The sequence below is a fragment of the Saimiri boliviensis genome, chromosome 3 (assembly GCF_048565385.1).
Source record: "Saimiri boliviensis isolate mSaiBol1 chromosome 3, mSaiBol1.pri, whole genome shotgun sequence".
Lineage (NCBI taxonomy): Eukaryota > Metazoa > Chordata > Mammalia > Primates > Cebidae > Saimiri > Saimiri boliviensis.
Genome location: NC_133451.1, coordinates 37,826,217 through 37,842,731, shown reverse-complemented (window position 1 = coordinate 37,842,731; position 16,515 = coordinate 37,826,217). Strand labels below are relative to the sequence as shown.

General features: G+C 39.8%; 1 protein-coding gene and 1 long non-coding RNA gene across 4 annotated transcripts in view; one reads left to right on the top strand and one right to left on the bottom strand.

The window, feature by feature from the left end:
* Positions 1-16,515, top strand: part of LOC141583984 (uncharacterized) — a 60,516-nt gene that overhangs the window by 35,978 nt on the left and 8,023 nt on the right. The window lies entirely within an intron of this gene.
* The window catches only part of KLHL5 (kelch like family member 5), a 92,076-nt gene continuing 85,164 nt past the window's right edge, over positions 9,604-16,515 (bottom strand). For all 3 annotated transcript variants that reach the window (XM_039468346.2, XM_039468347.2, XM_039468348.2), the window contains one exon: positions 9,604-15,469. In XM_039468346.2, coding sequence (XP_039324280.1) covers positions 15,413-15,469 — 57 coding nt within the window. In that variant the 3' untranslated portion in view covers positions 9,604-15,412. The remainder of the gene's footprint in view (positions 15,470-16,515) is intronic.

Genomic DNA, 16,515 nt, shown 5'->3' with positions numbered 1-16,515 from the left:
CTGGAAATCAAAACTAACTAAAAAGTAAGCTTTTCCCTTCATTGGCTCATCACTGGCAAGCTATTTTAATGTAAATATCACCTTAAACTCATAAAAATGATAATTTTGAAGGTCTCTGCTTCTTTTCAAACCTTCATTTACCTTCTCTTACCTCTTCCACAGGGAAGGGTATCAATTTACTTCTAAGAATTCCCCAAAAGGATCAAATAGAACTTTATGTGCTTCATTTGCAATGTCACAAGTATGGATCATTTTCATAAAATTCATCCCATACCCCTGGCATGAAAGAGTTGATGATGAAATGTGTGGAGAACCTTCACTGGCAATCCAGTGTGCAGTTTTCAATAACCAATTATTTGTAGATGATTTTCAACTTGCTAATGTTTCTTACGCATCTGAGGAAGGCAAAATGTTTGCTGTGTGGAAGCTGGAAGACAGAAGCCTAGGACATGTATCAAGTCTGAAAATGGGCCTATTTTTATTTTCTTACCATTTAACCAAAATTTGAAACAATCAGAAAGTTACAGAAAAATTGAGAGTATAGTTTAAATAAAGCTTTTCCCCTGAACTGTTTGAGAATAAGTTGCCAGCATGATGGTCCATCACCCTGGAATAGTTTGTATTTCCTGCAAAGAAACTCTATCTATAAAATCATAATACAACCATAAAAAAAAGTTAGGCAGTAAACACTGATACATTACTATCATCTAATTCACAGAGCCATTCAAGTTGACAGTTGTCTCAATAATGTCCTTTATACCAAAAGGATTCAGTCCGGGATTCTGCACTGCTTTTAGCTGTCATGTTTCTATTTTGTTTTGTTTGAGACAGGCTCTCACTTTGTCACTGAAGCTGGAGTGCAGTGGGGCGATCACGTCTCACTGAAGCCTTGACCTCCTGGGTTCAAGCAGTCCTCCTGCTTCCGCCCCCAAGTATCTGGGAATACAGGCATGCACCACCACACCCTGCTAATTTTTGTATATTTTTTAGAGACAGGGTTTTGCCACGTTGCCCAGGCTGGTCTTGAACTCCTGAGCTCAAGTGCCTCCCAAAATGCTGGGATTACAGGCGTGAGCAACCGCGCCTGGCCTCATGTCTCTTTTGTCTTTGATCTAATACAGTTACTCAGTCTTTCCTCAGGTCTCATCCCTTAGCACATTTGAAAGTTCCAAACTAGTTATTCTGTAGGATGACCCTCCATTTTAGTTTGTCTCATGATTAGATCCAGATTATGCATCTCTGGCAGGAGCATCACAGAAGTGATACTGTGTTCTCATCGCATCCTATCATGTAGGGTAAGATTTTTTTAAAAAATAGATTTTGGGCTGGGCGTGGTGGCTCACACATGTAATTCTAGCACTTTGGGAGGCCACAGCAGGCAGATCACCTGAGGTTGGGAGTTCAAGACCAGCCTGACCAACAAACATGGAGAAACCTTGTCTCTACTAAAAGTACAAAATTAGCCAGGCATGGTGGTGCATGCCTGTAATCCCAGCTACTTGGGAGGCTGAGGCAGGAGAATCGCTTGAACCCGGGAGGTGGAGGTTGTGGTGAGCTGAGATTGCGCTATTGCACTCCAGCCTGGGCAATAAGAATGAAACTCCGTTTCAAAAAGAAAAAAAAAAGGGATTTTTCTTTCTAGGTTCACAGCAAAATTGAGCAGAAGGCACAGAGTTTATATATGTCCCCTGCCTTACACATGCATAGCCTTCCCCATTATCAACATCCCCCACCAGAGTGCTACATTTCTTGCAACTGAGGCCCACATTGACACATCATCACCTAAAGTCCACAGTTTACATTAGGGTCCAGTCTTGGTATGGTACATTCTGTGGGTTTAGACAAATGCATAAGGACATACATTCATCGTTATATTGTCATACAGGATAGTTTCACTTCCCTGAAAAAGCCCTGTGCTCTGCCTGCTCATCCTTACCTTTCCCTAGCACCCACCGATCTTTTTGCTGTCTCCATAGTTTAGGCAAGATTTTCATTTGTCCCATTATTGATGTGCATTTTTTTTTTTTTTGAGATGGATTTTCACTCTTGTTGCCCAGGCTGGAGTGCAGTGGCGAGATCTTGGCTCACTGCAGTCTCTGCCTACTGGATTCAAGCGATTCTTCTGCCTCAGCCTCATGAGTAGCTGGGATTACAGGTGCCTGCCACCACGCCCTGCTAATTTTTGTATTTTTAATAGAGACAAGGTTTCACCATGTGAGCCAGGCTGGTCTCAAACTACTGACCTCAGGTGATCCGCCCACCTCAGCCTCCCCAAATGCTGGGACTACAGGCATGAGCCACCACACCCAGCCGATGGTGTGCAGTTTGATAACTTAATTAAGGTGATGTCTGCTAGGCTTCTCAATGGAAAGTTACTCTCTGACCTTTGAAGAAAGTAAGTATTTGGGGGGAGCTACTTTAAAACTATGTAAACATCTTGTTCCTCATCAAACTTTCAATTTATGTGTTTATTTATATGTGTTATTCAAATGGTTATGGTTCATGGCTCTCATTTTTTAATTTAAATTTTTTTTAACTTATTTTAAGTTCAGGGATACATGTGCAGTTTGTGACATAGTTAAACTTGATCCTGGAGGTTTCTTGTACAGATTATTTCATCACCCACCTGGGGTGGGTACTAAGCCTAGTACCCATTCATTATTTTTCCTGATCCTCTCCCTCCTCCCGCCCTCCACCCTCCAGCAGGCCCCAGGGTCTGTTGTTCCCCTCTGTGTGTCCACGTGTTCTCATCATTTAGCTCCCACTTATAAGTGAGAACGTGCAGTATTTGGTTTTATGTTCCTGTGTTAGTTTGCCAAGAGTAATGGCCGCCAGCTCCGTGTCCCTGCAAAGGACATGGTCTCATTCTTTTTTAAAACCGTATAGTGTTCCATGGTATGCGTGTACATTTTTATTCAGTCTATCATTGATGGGCATTTAGGTTGACTACATGTCTTTGCTATTGTGAATAGTGCTGCAATGAACATACACGTGCATGTGTCTTTATAATAGGATGATTTATATTCCTTTGAGTATATACCCAGTAATAGGATTGCCGGGTTGAATTGTTTTTCTGTCTTCAGGTCTTTGAGGAATTGCCATATTGTCTTCCACAGTTGTTGAACTAATTTACACTCCCACCAACAGTGTATAAGTGTTCCTTTTTCTCCGCAACCTTGACAGCATCCATTATTTTTTGACTTTTTAATAACAGTCTGATTTTGTGGTTTTGATTTGCTTTTCTGTAATGATCGGTGATGTTGAACTTTTTTTCATGTGATTCTTGGCTGCATATATGTCTTCTTTTGAAAAGTGTCTTTTTCACATCCTTTCCCACTTTTTAATGGAGTTGTTTTTTTCTTGTAAATTTGATTAAGTTCCATATAAATGCTGGATATTAGAGCTTATTTATTTTTATGCTTAAATTGTCTCCCGTTTGGCCAGTGGAAGCTCATGCAGCCTGGCCACCATGTCTTTCTGACAGATCTCCATCAGTCTTTGAGCACAGCGTCGTTTTTTGGTTAGATGATAAGATGTTCCTGGTTCACCTTGTATTTTCCATGCCCCAGCTCTGGAATTAGCCATTTCTCCAAGATTTTTCGTTCTTTGTTTGTTTGCTTGAGACAGGGTATCATTCCATGACCCAGGCTGGAGTGCAGCAACACGATCATGGCTCACTGCAGCCTCGACCTCCTGGGCTCAAACAATCCTCCCACCTCAGCTTCCCAAGTAGCTGGGACTACAGGTATGCACCACCATGCTCAGCTAATTTTTTAATTTTTTAATTTTTAATTTTCTAGAGAGAAGATCTATGTTGCCCAGGCTGGCATCAAACTCCTGGGCTCAAGTGATCCTCCCCACTTTGGCCTCCCAGAGTGAAGATCACTTTTATTTTGGGTGGGGGGAAAGTGGTATTTAGAAGCCAAGACCTACACATAAGGTGTTTATTACTATTCCCAAGGTGGTTCAGTTCAGAGTTAGGGAATATCAGTTGGTCTATATCTGTTTACCTATTTTTCTACACACACACACACACACACACACACACACACACACACACACACACGCATATGTATTTATTATCTCTCTCTCTCTTGAAAACCATGAGTTTACACCAATATGCTCAATTCCAATTCAATGCTACAGGGATCATCGAAGATTTTTCCTCTTCTGTATTTTTAACTTCCAACAGTGAAAATCTTGTTTTTTCATTATCCTTGATAGAATTACTAGTTTGATTAATCTCCTTCTATGGAAATAATCTCCAGTTTCTGTAACCACACCCACCCCTGCCCAGATGCCCGCGTTTTCCTGGGGCTCCCACTCCCCTTTCCAGGCTGTTATCCCTCATGGATGGCCTCCTTGCACCACTTGGGGTCTGAAAGCCCACATCGTGCACAGAGTGTTGTCCTCTCTCTCCCTGGGCCTGGCTCGCTCGCCACTGCAGGCTGTCCCCTGCACAGGCACCTTCCCCATTGTGCTCAGGCTCTAACCCCCCGGTGCTGGGCTGTTCTCAGGTGTGGATATCTCCCTCATCCTACTCAGGCTCTGACAGTCCGGGCCAGGCTGCCTTGCTGTGTGGACACTGTCCTTACTCTGATGGGGGTCTGAGACCCTGTGCCAGGCCACCCCCCTTTAAGACACCCTTCTCACTCTGCTTGGTCTCCAGTACCCCATATTGGGTTACCATGAGTCCTCTCGACACCACTGTTGATGCCATCCTTCCTATACTCTACCTTATAGCTTTACAATTGAATTATTAAGGAAGGGGCCAGGCAGGGTGGCTCACACTTGTAATTCCAGCACTTTGGGAGGCCGAGTCAGGCTGATCACCTGAGGTCGGGGGTTCAAGATCAGCCTGGCCAACATGATGAAACCCTGTCTCTACTGAAAATACAAAAAGTAGCCGGATATGGTGGTGGGTGCCTGTATTCCCAGCCACTTGGGAGGCTGAGGCAGGAGAGTCGCTTGAACCTGGTAGGCAGAGGTTACAGTGAGCAGAGATCATGTCACTGCCCTCCAGCCTGGGTGACAGAGAGAGACTCAGTTTTTAAAAAAAGAATTATTATGATGAAGGAAGGGAAATGATTTTTTTTTTTTTTTTTTTTTTTTTGAGACAAAGTCTCACTCTGTCACCAGGCTGGAGTGCAGTGGCGCAGTCTCAGCTCACTGCAACTTCTGCCTCCTGGGTTGCTGGGACTACAGGTTGTGCGCCACCACACCCAGCTAATTTTTGCATTTTTTAGTAGTGGTGGGGTTTCACCATGTTGGCCAGAATGGCCTCGATCTCATGATCTCGTGATCCTTCTGCCTTGGTCTCCCAGAGTGCTGGGATTACAAATTATTTAAATACTATCTATGTTTTGAATAGACATTTTTTCCTGTCTTTTAGCCACCTTAGCTCTGAGAACATAGCGGCGATCACACACACACACACACACACACACACACACACTAGAATAAATTGAATCACTCTTCCTTTTCTGTTTTCAGACCATATCATAGTTCAGCTGTGTCTGGTACTGCTGATAAACTTGTACGCCGGTTTTTAAATTAGCGCTTCTCATCTACAAACCCAGTCTTTACTACCTGCCCAGTGAATGTGGATATAAGCCCTTTTCTCCCTCGCCAGCTGGCACAGTGCTATGTTTTGTCAGTAGAGGGTGCTGGAGACATTTCGGAAGGAAGGGGAGAGGCAATCTGCCGTGGGTTCTGGGAGTGTTCCGCCCGGTACTATTTACCTGGTCATTTCTCAGGGCTGTGTTTGCAGTGAGAAACCTTGAGGACAAAGAGCAGGATAGCCTACTACTTACTATAAAAGCAGTGGATTTCCCAAGCTCCTGGATTCCCACCTGGGATCCTCTGTCTTGTTCCTGTGGGAATTGAGGGGCACAGGGAAGTGACCCCAGTATGATATTCCTACTGTTTTCTGTGCCTTCAATAATAAAATCCTTTTTCTTCAACCTGTGGATGTCTTTTGCCAGCATCCATGGAACCGTAACCGGTCAGCTTATTAGCTCCAGTAGGGCAAAAGCAAATCTCAGATCCTGATAACCAGCCTATCCTTTCTGAGTCCAATCCTCTGTTATGGGACATGATTATTTATTTAAAATCTTCCCTGTTCAGATTACCATGTAGTTTCTGTCTCCTGATTGGACCCTGTCTGATACATCACACCAGCAGAAGCATCCTCCTTAGGTGGCTATTCATAGTCCTTAGAACTGTGAAACATTTGGTTCCATTCAATTACGTTAAACTTCTAATAATGGGTTTATGACTTCCTGCTAATGGCTCATCCTCTCATTTCCATTCATGACTGCTCGTCTCAGCATCCCTGCTGTCTGCTGTATTGACAGCAACAGTCCTCTGTGCCCAAGTCATTAACTATGCCATCCTTTCTAAAATGCCCTTCTTTTGTCCTTTCACAGGACATATTTAAAAAGAAAATAGAAAGGCACTTATGAAAGCTCTCTATGTATCCATTAATGCACACAATAGACATAATTATATAGCCTGTTTCTACTCCTTTAAAGTAAAAACTTAAAATGTACCGCAGATGTGGTGAAGACGTATCTTGGCATCAAGTATGTATAATCCTGTGTATTATAGACAGCTTAAATTCACCTCCATGTAGCAATCATGCAAAGATTTGTAAAGCAGCTCTCAGGTCATACAGATGTGGGTGGTTTTGAAATTTGGCTCTGACATTCACTAGCTAGTTTCCATATCATTAACTGGGAATAGTCATATCCACTTCATACAGCTGTTGTAAAAACTAAATGAGTTAACATACATAAGAAATGCTTAGCAGTGTTTGTCACATAATCAAGTTGACTTAACCTCCCTATATTAAAATAATCAAATGAACAAGTCTAAAGCATTTAATAAAACATGAACTTTTAAGTCAGTTTCACTGAGGTGCCTCCACAGCTAAGACAGTCCCTGTTTTCAGACCCAGAGAAGACTTTCTCAGGGTGGCCTGACATGTGGAGTTCAAGCCCCCATTCCTTAGTCTTTCACCCTGTGCTCTCTTCTTTCCATTACGTTCTTATCATTGGAAGTTTACTTTGGCTTACCATTTTCTTTGCTAGTACTTGCAACCATTTCCTGGCCTCAAGTATTCCTCTCGCCTTGGCCTCCCAAAGTGCTGGGATTATAGGTGTGAGCCACTGCATCTAGCATCCATATATATTAGTCATGTATGACAGAAGGCATGATGAGCATTTAAAAAATAGTTTTATTTATTCTGCTAGCAGTCTTTATCCCAGAACTGAATGGCTGGCATTTTAAATTTAAAACAATGAATTGCAAACTTTATTTAACAATAAAATTAATTTTAAAAACAATAAATTAGCAGACAATTCCCTCCATCCGTCTGCACATGTTCCACGCTGCAGTCAGCCTGGGCCCCTCACTACTTTCTGAAGGTATCCTGGCTTTCCCACTTCCTTGCCCCGGCTGTCCACCCCTCTCCTAGTCCACCCCCACCAACGTGTGAACAAGGAAACCACAAGGATTCTTTGTTCTGTTTCAGAATCTGTGATACTATGAACTCACACTCCAGTACCTCAGAGATGGTTTACCTCAAAGACCAAGTCTATTTCATATTTATATATTCGGTGAACAATTAGTGAAAGCGAATTATGTGAATAACAATAGATAAAATGCTAAGTGCTGCAGGGAATACAAAAATATACCCCTGCACATGGCCTACCATTCTCTCCCCTCATTAGTTTTATCATCTGTTACTGTATAGGATCTCAGTCTCCCTACTGTTTTGCTCAATGCCTTACTGATCACAAAGTTTCTGAGATAAAGGGATTCTCTATTGGATTAACTCACTCTCCCAGTCCTTCTCTGCTGCTTTGCTGCTGAGTTTCTGATACGGAATTAGAAATAAGTAGGTCAGCTTTTGCCAAACTTAATACCCAACATTTTTCTTCTCTGAAGTTCTCTCACACCGCAGCTATTCTTGTCACTGCACAGAGATGGCTCTTTGAATGACACCTTCTCCCTAACCTCATCACTCCAGCTACCACTAAGCAGAGACCTCTCTCTACTTCCACAAAATTTGCTCCAGGCCAATGTGGTAACTCAGGCCTGTAATCCCATCACTTTGTGAAGGGGAGGCAGGAGGATCGCTTGAGACCAGGAGTCCAAAACCAGCCTGGGCAACAATGACAGATCCTGTCTCTACAAAAAATAAAAATAGAAAAAAAATTAGCCAGACATGGTGGTGCATGCCTCTAGTGCCAGCTACTGACAGGCGGAGGCTGAGGCTGAGGCTGAGGTGACTGCTTAAGCCCAGATAGTTGAGGATGCAGTGAGCTATGATCAGGCCATGACACTCTAGCTTGGGCGACAGAGCAAGACCCTGTCTCAAAACAAGATCAACCAACCAACCAAACAAACCCCAAAATTTACTCTACATTTTAAAAACAATTTTTTTTCCCTTTTTCCCCAAAGGTGAACTTTTCCCTGAAAATCATTACTCATTTAAGTTGAACTATTGTTTTTTTTTTTTGACACAAGGTCTCTGGCACTGAGGCTGGAGTGTAGTGATGCAATGTCAGCTCACCGCAACCTCTGTCTCCTGGGCTGAAGTGATGCTCCCACTTCAGCCTCCCAAGTAGCTGGGATTATTCCTGGCTAAATTTTGTACTTTTAGTAGAGACAGGGGTCTCAAGATGTTGCCCAGGCTGATCTCGAACTCCTAAGCTCAAGTGATCCCCTGCCTCAGCCTTCCAAAGTGCTGGGATTGTAGGTGTGAGTTCTTCATAGCAGTGTGAAAATGGACTAATAACGGTATTTATGGACCTTAAAGCAGGAGCTTATGGGTAATTTTGATCACATTAAATACATAGGTCATGGTAAATGATTACATTTTCAACATTTTGGTGCCTTGATGTCAGCAAGGGTTGCATAGTAACTCAGTAACTTTTGACACATATTCATTCCGGTGATGTGTAGAAATTCTAGTTACTTATATTAAATACATTCTTGGTAAAGAAGGCTGGTACCATATGCCAGCTTTAGATAATAGGGCCATCTAATGGCTTCTGAATTCCACAGATAAGGAGTTTTGGCTCTGGTCCTCTTGCTGGCCACCAGGCAATCTTTGCTGTCCTCAAACCTATGTGAAAATACCTCAATTAAATACAGTTGTTTATTATCCACAAAGAAATATGGTCACATGGAACCAGCTTGAGCCTGGGCAAAGATCCAGGGCACTATATTTGCTTCCCAAGCTTCCCTGGTTTTGCTCTCTAGATTGGTACCTCTTTAGCCCAAATAATTACCCAGGGCTAGGGGAAAATGAGGGTGGCAGTGAGTCTAGCAATGATGCCAAAACCCACATCAGTCAATACGGCATTTCTTTGAGAGGCTCACGAGATGTTCAGCCCCAAGAGAAGATACAGTACTCTCCTATGCCTTAGGAATGAGGACAAAGGCTTTGATGGAAGAGTTGGTGCATTCTTGTAAGTTCTTTAAGAGTCAGAAAGATGAAAACGCCAAAAGAGGCCTATAATTTTTTATGGCATTTGATTTTTACTCCAGTTAAAAAATAAAATTATTACAGGATAATTTATTATCTAGTCACAGTAAAATTAAATATCGTTTTATTGAATATTTGTTTTTCAGTAAGAGTTATCAACAATTCCAAATATCACAGAGTTTATCAAAAGATGTCTACTTCAACTTTTAGAAAACATTTATGGAATGCCTGTGATGTACCAGGCGTTGGGGAAGCTCCCCGTGGCTTAACTTTCCCCGTGGCTGTCATTGTTTTGTTTCTCACTCCCTTCTTCTTCTTCTTTTTTTTTTTTTTCTGAGACGGAGTTTCTCTCTTGTTACCCAGGCTGAAGTGCAATGGCACGATCTCGGCTCACCGCAACCTCCGCCTCCTGGGTTCAGGCAATTCTCCTGCCTCAGCCTCCTGAGTAGCTGGGATTATAGGCACGCGCCAACATGCCCAGCTAATTTTTTGTATTTTTAGTAGAGACGGGGTTTCACCATGTTGACCAGGATGGTCTCGATCTCTCGACCTCGTGATCCACCCGCCTCAGCCTCCCAAAGTGCTGGGATTACAAGTTTGAGCCACCGCGCCCGGCCTCTCACTCCCTTCTTAGGTTAAAATGGAGATTTAAGAGCCTTTCTGTCAGATTTTTAGAAATTCATTTATTTACAAATCGCACTGAAAAAATTCTCTTCCAAATGCATATAAATCCAGAGTTTTGATCCTAGTGATGGGTACAGAATGCTATTGTTAGGACATTAAAGTATCATAACATAATGTAGCTAATAAAGCTTTTAAAAAAATTGTGGCAAAAAAAATTACAGCAAAGTGTATGTAAAATTTACCATTAGTGACATTGAGTACCTTCACCATATTGTGCAATTATCCCCAGTAAGTAGTTCCAGAACGTTTCCATCACCCTAAAAGGAAACTCCTTACTCATTAGAGTCACACCCTACTCCTTTCTCTCACCTCTTAGAACCATTTATCCGCTTTCTGTCTCCACGGATTTGCCTATTTTGGCTATTTCACATAAATGCATTCATGCAATACATTGCCTTTTGTATCTGCCTTCTTTTCGCTTGGCAAAATGTGCTCAAGGCCATCCATGTTTTAGCATGTATCAGTACCTCATTTCTCTTTATGGCTGAATATTCTATTGTACGGTGTATAGATACCACAGTTTGTTTATTCATTCATCAGCTGATGGCCATTTGGGTTGTTTCCACTTTTTTGGGTATTGTGTCTAGAGCTGTGATGAACATTTGTGTGAAAGTTTTTGTTTGAACACCTGTTTTCAGATCTTTTCAGTATCTGCCCAGTAGTGAACTTGCTGGATCATATGGTAATTCTGTTTAACTTATTGAGGAACTGTCAAACTGTTTTCCACAGTGGCTACACCATTTAACACTCCCATCAACAATGAATGAAGATTTTCAATTCTCCATATCCTCTCTAACATTTATTTTCTTTTCACTATTATTTTTTTCTACAGGTTTAGATCCTAGGTCTATTTTCTTTCTTTAAAATTATAGTCATTCTAATGGGTGTGAAGTGGTATCTTCTTGTGGCACTGATTTGCATAATGACTGATGGCATTGAGCATTTCCATGTGCTTGTTGGCCATTTGTATATCTTCATTAGAGAAATAGTTATCTAAGTTATTTGCCCATTTTAAAATTGGGTTGTGTTTTTCTTGCTGAGCATAGGAGTTCCTTATATATTCTAGATATTAGTTCCTTACCAGATATGTAAGATCTACAGATATTTTCTCTCATTCTGTGGGTTGTCTTTTCACTTTCTTTATAATATCCCTTGATATGGAGAAGCTTTTAATTTTTATTAAGTTCAATTTGTCTTTTTTTTTTTTCTTTGGCTGGTGTTGCTTATGCTTTTAGTATCTAAGAAACCATTGCCAAATCCAAGGTCTTGAAGATTTATGCCTATATTTTCTTCTAGAGCCTTACGGTTTTAGCTCTTACGTTTAAATCTTTGATCTGTTTTGAACTAATTTTTATACATGGTGTGAAGGGTCCAACCTCTTTCTTTTGCATATGAATATTCACTTGTTTTAGCACTATTAGTTGAAGACACTGTTCTTTCTTCACTGAGTGGTCTTAGAACCCTTGCCAAAAATCAGTTGACTGTAGTGTATTGACGTAATTTATTTCTGGACTTTCCATTCTACTCTATTGGCTTATGTATTTCATACCAGCACAACACTGTTTTGATTGAAGTAGCTTTGCAGTAAATTTTGAAATTGGAAAATGTGAGTCCTTCACCTTTATTCTTGTTCGAGATTGTTTTGAATAGGCTTGAGTACCTTCAGTAACTTGCAAGCTCATATAAATTTTAGGGTCAGCTTTTCGGTTTCTATAAAAGGGTCACTGGAATTTGAATGCAAATTGTATTGAATCTATAGACTAATTTGGGAGTAATGCCATCTTAATAATGTTGAGTCTCCCATTTATTTAGATCTTAATTTTTTTCAGCAACGTTTTATACTTTTCAGTGCCCAAGTCTTGCACTTTCATGGTCAAATTTATTTATTCCTAAGTATTTTATTCTTTTTCATGTTATTATAAATGAAATTGTTTAAATTTCCTCTCAGATTTTTCTTAGACTTTTGTGTGTTGATCTTGCATCCTGCAACATTGCCAAACATTCTTTTTTTTCAGCAATGCAATTTTTACTTCCTGGACTGTAGGAAAGGTACTCTCACTAGCCATCTTGCCACAAGAGTACAATGAACAAAGGAAAACAGATAAATTTATCCCTTATGCAATTGGGGTCGTCCTTACTGCTGTGTCTGATCTCCATTGGCTGGAGCCAGACCTCATATCTAAACTAAAACCCAATTTGCTAATAACTTAAAACTTCTAAACAGGTAAAAACAATGGAGAGCTGGAACAGCACAGATACCTTGGTTAAAGTACAAGGACATAGAATATACTATGCACTTGTAAGCATGAACATTGCCAAATTTTTAAAATCAGCTGAGTCATTCTGTGGATTCTTTGGGATTTTTAATATATAGGACCACATTTTCTGGAAATGTAGTTTTACTTCTTCCTGTTTGTGATTCATTTTCTTTCTTTGTCTTGCATAATTGCTGTGGCTAGGACTTAATAGTACAATGTTGAATAGCACTGGGGAAAACAGGCCTTTTCATGATATTAGGGGAAAAGCTTTCAATGTTTTGCTATTATGTTGTTAGCTCTGGGTTTTTATGAATGCCTTTATCAGGTTAAGAAAGTTTCCTTTTCTTCCTAGTTCGTGGAGTGTTTTCACCATGAAAGGGTGTTGGATTTTGTCAAATGCTTTGTCTTATCAGTTGAGATGATCCTGTTTTTTCCCCTGCATTCTACTAATACACTCTATTACATCGATTGATGTTTGTTTGTAGAACCATTCCTGTATTTCTTCGCTATATCTCACTTGGTCATGGTGTATGATCATTTTAATAAGCTGTTGGATTTGGCCTGCTAGTATTTTGAAGTTTTTGCATCTATATTCATAAGGAATTTTGGTCTATAGTTTCCTTGTGAGCTCTTTGTCTGGCTTTGGTGATAAGGTAATGCTGGCCTTATAGAATGGGTTACAAAGTGCTCCTTTCTCTTCCATTTTTTTGGGGAGAGTTCGAGAAGGATTAGTGTTAATTCTTCTCTATATGTTTGGTATAGTTTGCCAGTAAACCCATTTAGTGCCAGACTTTTCTTGCTGGGAGATTTTTGATTACTGGTTCAATCTTTTTACGTGTTATAGGTCTGTTTGGATTTTTTATTTCCTTTTGAGCCAGTTTTGGCAATTGGTGTGTTTCTAAGAACTTGTCCATTTCATCTAGGTCATCTAATTTGTTGGCAATAATGCTTGTTTTTATAATTTTGTTTATAGTTAAGTTGCCTAAAATACCATGCAATTCATCTAATATGTATAAAACTTGAAATATATTATATTGCATCTACTTTTCTAAAGCAAAATATCTAAAATTCGGTAAGAGATTTAAACAAATATTTTCCCTAAATACTAAGGAACCAAAATATTTGGATTGATTGGTACTGGTAAATTTTATTACTAAAGAGCATAGGCCCTCTTTTTTAAAATTAAAATAAATAATTCTTCACATAAAATGAAATCTTTCTTTTTCTACCAAGTGGCAGGAATAGTAAGAGTGAAAACTGCTGAGTGAGACTGCTGTGTATAAATCTGTGCTCTGCCACTTACTTGTAATATATAACCTTGGGGCTAACTTCTCTGTATCCCAATTTCCTTAGCTATAAAAAGGGAATAATAGAACTACCTCATAAGGTTGTTGTGAGGATTAAGTGCATTGATGCATACAAAAACCTTGATTCCTAGTTCACAATGAACAATGAATAATTATAAGCAAATATTATTTTCCATAAGGTCATTAATTGGGGTTAAAATAAAAAGCATCTTAGACATCTCAATGACTTGTATCTCACAGGATTTATCACAAAATGTTACTGCCCAGTGCATTTTTGCAAACAATAACAATTCACTGAGAGTAATAACATTCACATATGTAATTAGAATTTACAAATGTACAAAACTTGGTGTAACAAACACTTTAAACTTATTTATTTATTTATTTTTTTTGAGACGGAGTTTTGCTCTTGTCACCCAGGCTGGAGTGCAATGGCGCGATCTCGGCTCACCGCAACCTCCGCCTCCTGGGTTCAGGCAATTCTCCTGCCTCAGCCTCCTGAGTAGCTGGGATTACAGGCACGCGCCACCATGCCCAGCTAATTTTTTGTATTTTTAGTAGAGACGGGGTTTCACCATGTTGACCAGGTTGGTCTCGATCTCTCGACCTTGTGATCCACCCGCCTTGGCCTCCCAAAGTGCTGGGATTACAGGCTTGAGCCACCGCGCCCGGCCAAACTTATTTTTTAGACAATCAATAAGCCCATTCCCCCCCAAACTGTTTGATTACAAAGAATCACGATGGGTTAACTGTGGCAAAACATAAGAAATAAGGCAGGGGAGGCAGATACAGACTTGAAAACATAAGAATATCCAAATAATTTTTTCAATATCAAAAGACAAAATCAAGAGATCTTTTATAATATAAAACAAATTCATATAATTAAATACTAATTAGGTGAAAGAATATTATAGAGTATATAACATTTTTGCTACATAAATTTGCATATCTTAAATTTAATGCAAAACATCACGTTTCAACTTCAACTTTATATCATAACATGTAGTTCTTGGTGAGTCTAGATGTAATGGAATGAATAGTTAAATAGACTTCAAATATCCTATCAAGTTTTTATTTGGTTATTGTTGCTTTAAGTCTTTAATGCATTTATTTACTGGACTAAGCCAATTTTAGAAACAAAATCCACAACCAACATGCATATAATGCAGATTTTTCTGAAAAAACTAAATAGTGTTATCTTTAGTGTATCATTAAAATAGTGGTTGTGGTTAAACAAACAAGCAAACTACTGCCACTCATGTATGATTAACTTACAAAAAGTAACATTTTAGTAGTTTCATCTGGTGTGTGTTCTCTGTAAGAAAATAAATCTGGATGTAAGTAAGATGTACTTGACTGAATAAATGAAATCCCCAGTTAGCACTGGGTTACGTTCCAGAGCAGTGCATTTGTCCTCACATATTATATCAGGAATGTGTGTTCACAATCCACCAGCTGCAGGTTTTAACCTACTAAGAAATGAAAGGAATTAATCCTGGTCCATCCACTCCTTCCTCTCTCGTTTTACTATCTTCACTATGAGATCAGGCACTTTGTGCCCAGGATTGTGACAATGCACATTTACTAAAAATGCATCCATTGATATAATAATTGTACTAAATGAATAAAGGAAGACAGTGTCTTCATGTAGAAAACAGAGCACTAAATTATAATTTTACAGTCACAACACAAGCTCCAGCTCTTCCTAGGCACAGTGGAGCAACCTAAAAAAGAAACAGAGATATGTATTGGGTTTGTAGGTTAAAATGTCAGCACTACTAAGCCAGTTGTGAATTACTGAAATGGTCTGTACTTGTTGGCAAAGGCTTGCTGCCCTGGCCCCTGCTGTATCAGAGCTGTTTCTGGCCTGGTCCCCTTCCCAAGAACCACTCTCCATGGCAAAGTTTCATAGACTAAGTTGTTCTTGGTATATCATGATTGTGTAGCATTCACTCTTCTTTAAGGGTGATTTTTTTAAAAAGCTCAAGAATTAATCTACATGAGACACTCTATTTTAGCCAAAATGATGCATAGTATGGATATGAAGAAATGCTGAACACTTACAGTAACTCTGTGACTAATATGGAGAAAAGATCAAGTATTATCTAGAGAGGTCTTCTAATAGTCATGCTATCTCAGATAGTACACAAATACTCTGCCTGGGGATCTGCTTATTCTAGAAGAATAGTAACCTCACATTTTTTGACTACCTTTTATTTGCATGGCTAAAAAGTCTAAACCCATTCTACTACTTTTTAGCAGACTAAATAAATAATTAATGCTACCCATCTAACTCCCTAAGGAGTGGAAACAAACTCAGTGAATGAGCTCTGCTACAGTGAGATACAGGTAGGGGGAGGGTTGCTAGGGGAAGGGATATAATCTTAATTTATGGATAAAGAACAATTCTTAAATCTTTCACCTCTTTTTTAAACAACAGGAACTCTAGACACTGGGTAATTCATAGTGGAAATAAGAGTGTGGACAAAAATAGTTTTTGAAGAATTACTCTGAGCACAGTAATTCTATTCATTTGACCCAAGAGAGTTAAAATGTTACCATGGATGGGAGGTGAATAATGCAAAGTACTAAGAAAGTTTGCTTTGTACTTTTTTTTTTTGTTGTTTGAGAAGGAGTTTTGCTCTTCTTACCCAGGCTGGAGTGCAATGGCGCCATCTCGGCTCACTGCAACCTCCACCTCCTGGGTTCAGGAAATTATCCTGCCTCAGCCTCCTGAGTAGCTGGGATTATAGGCATGCACCACCATGCT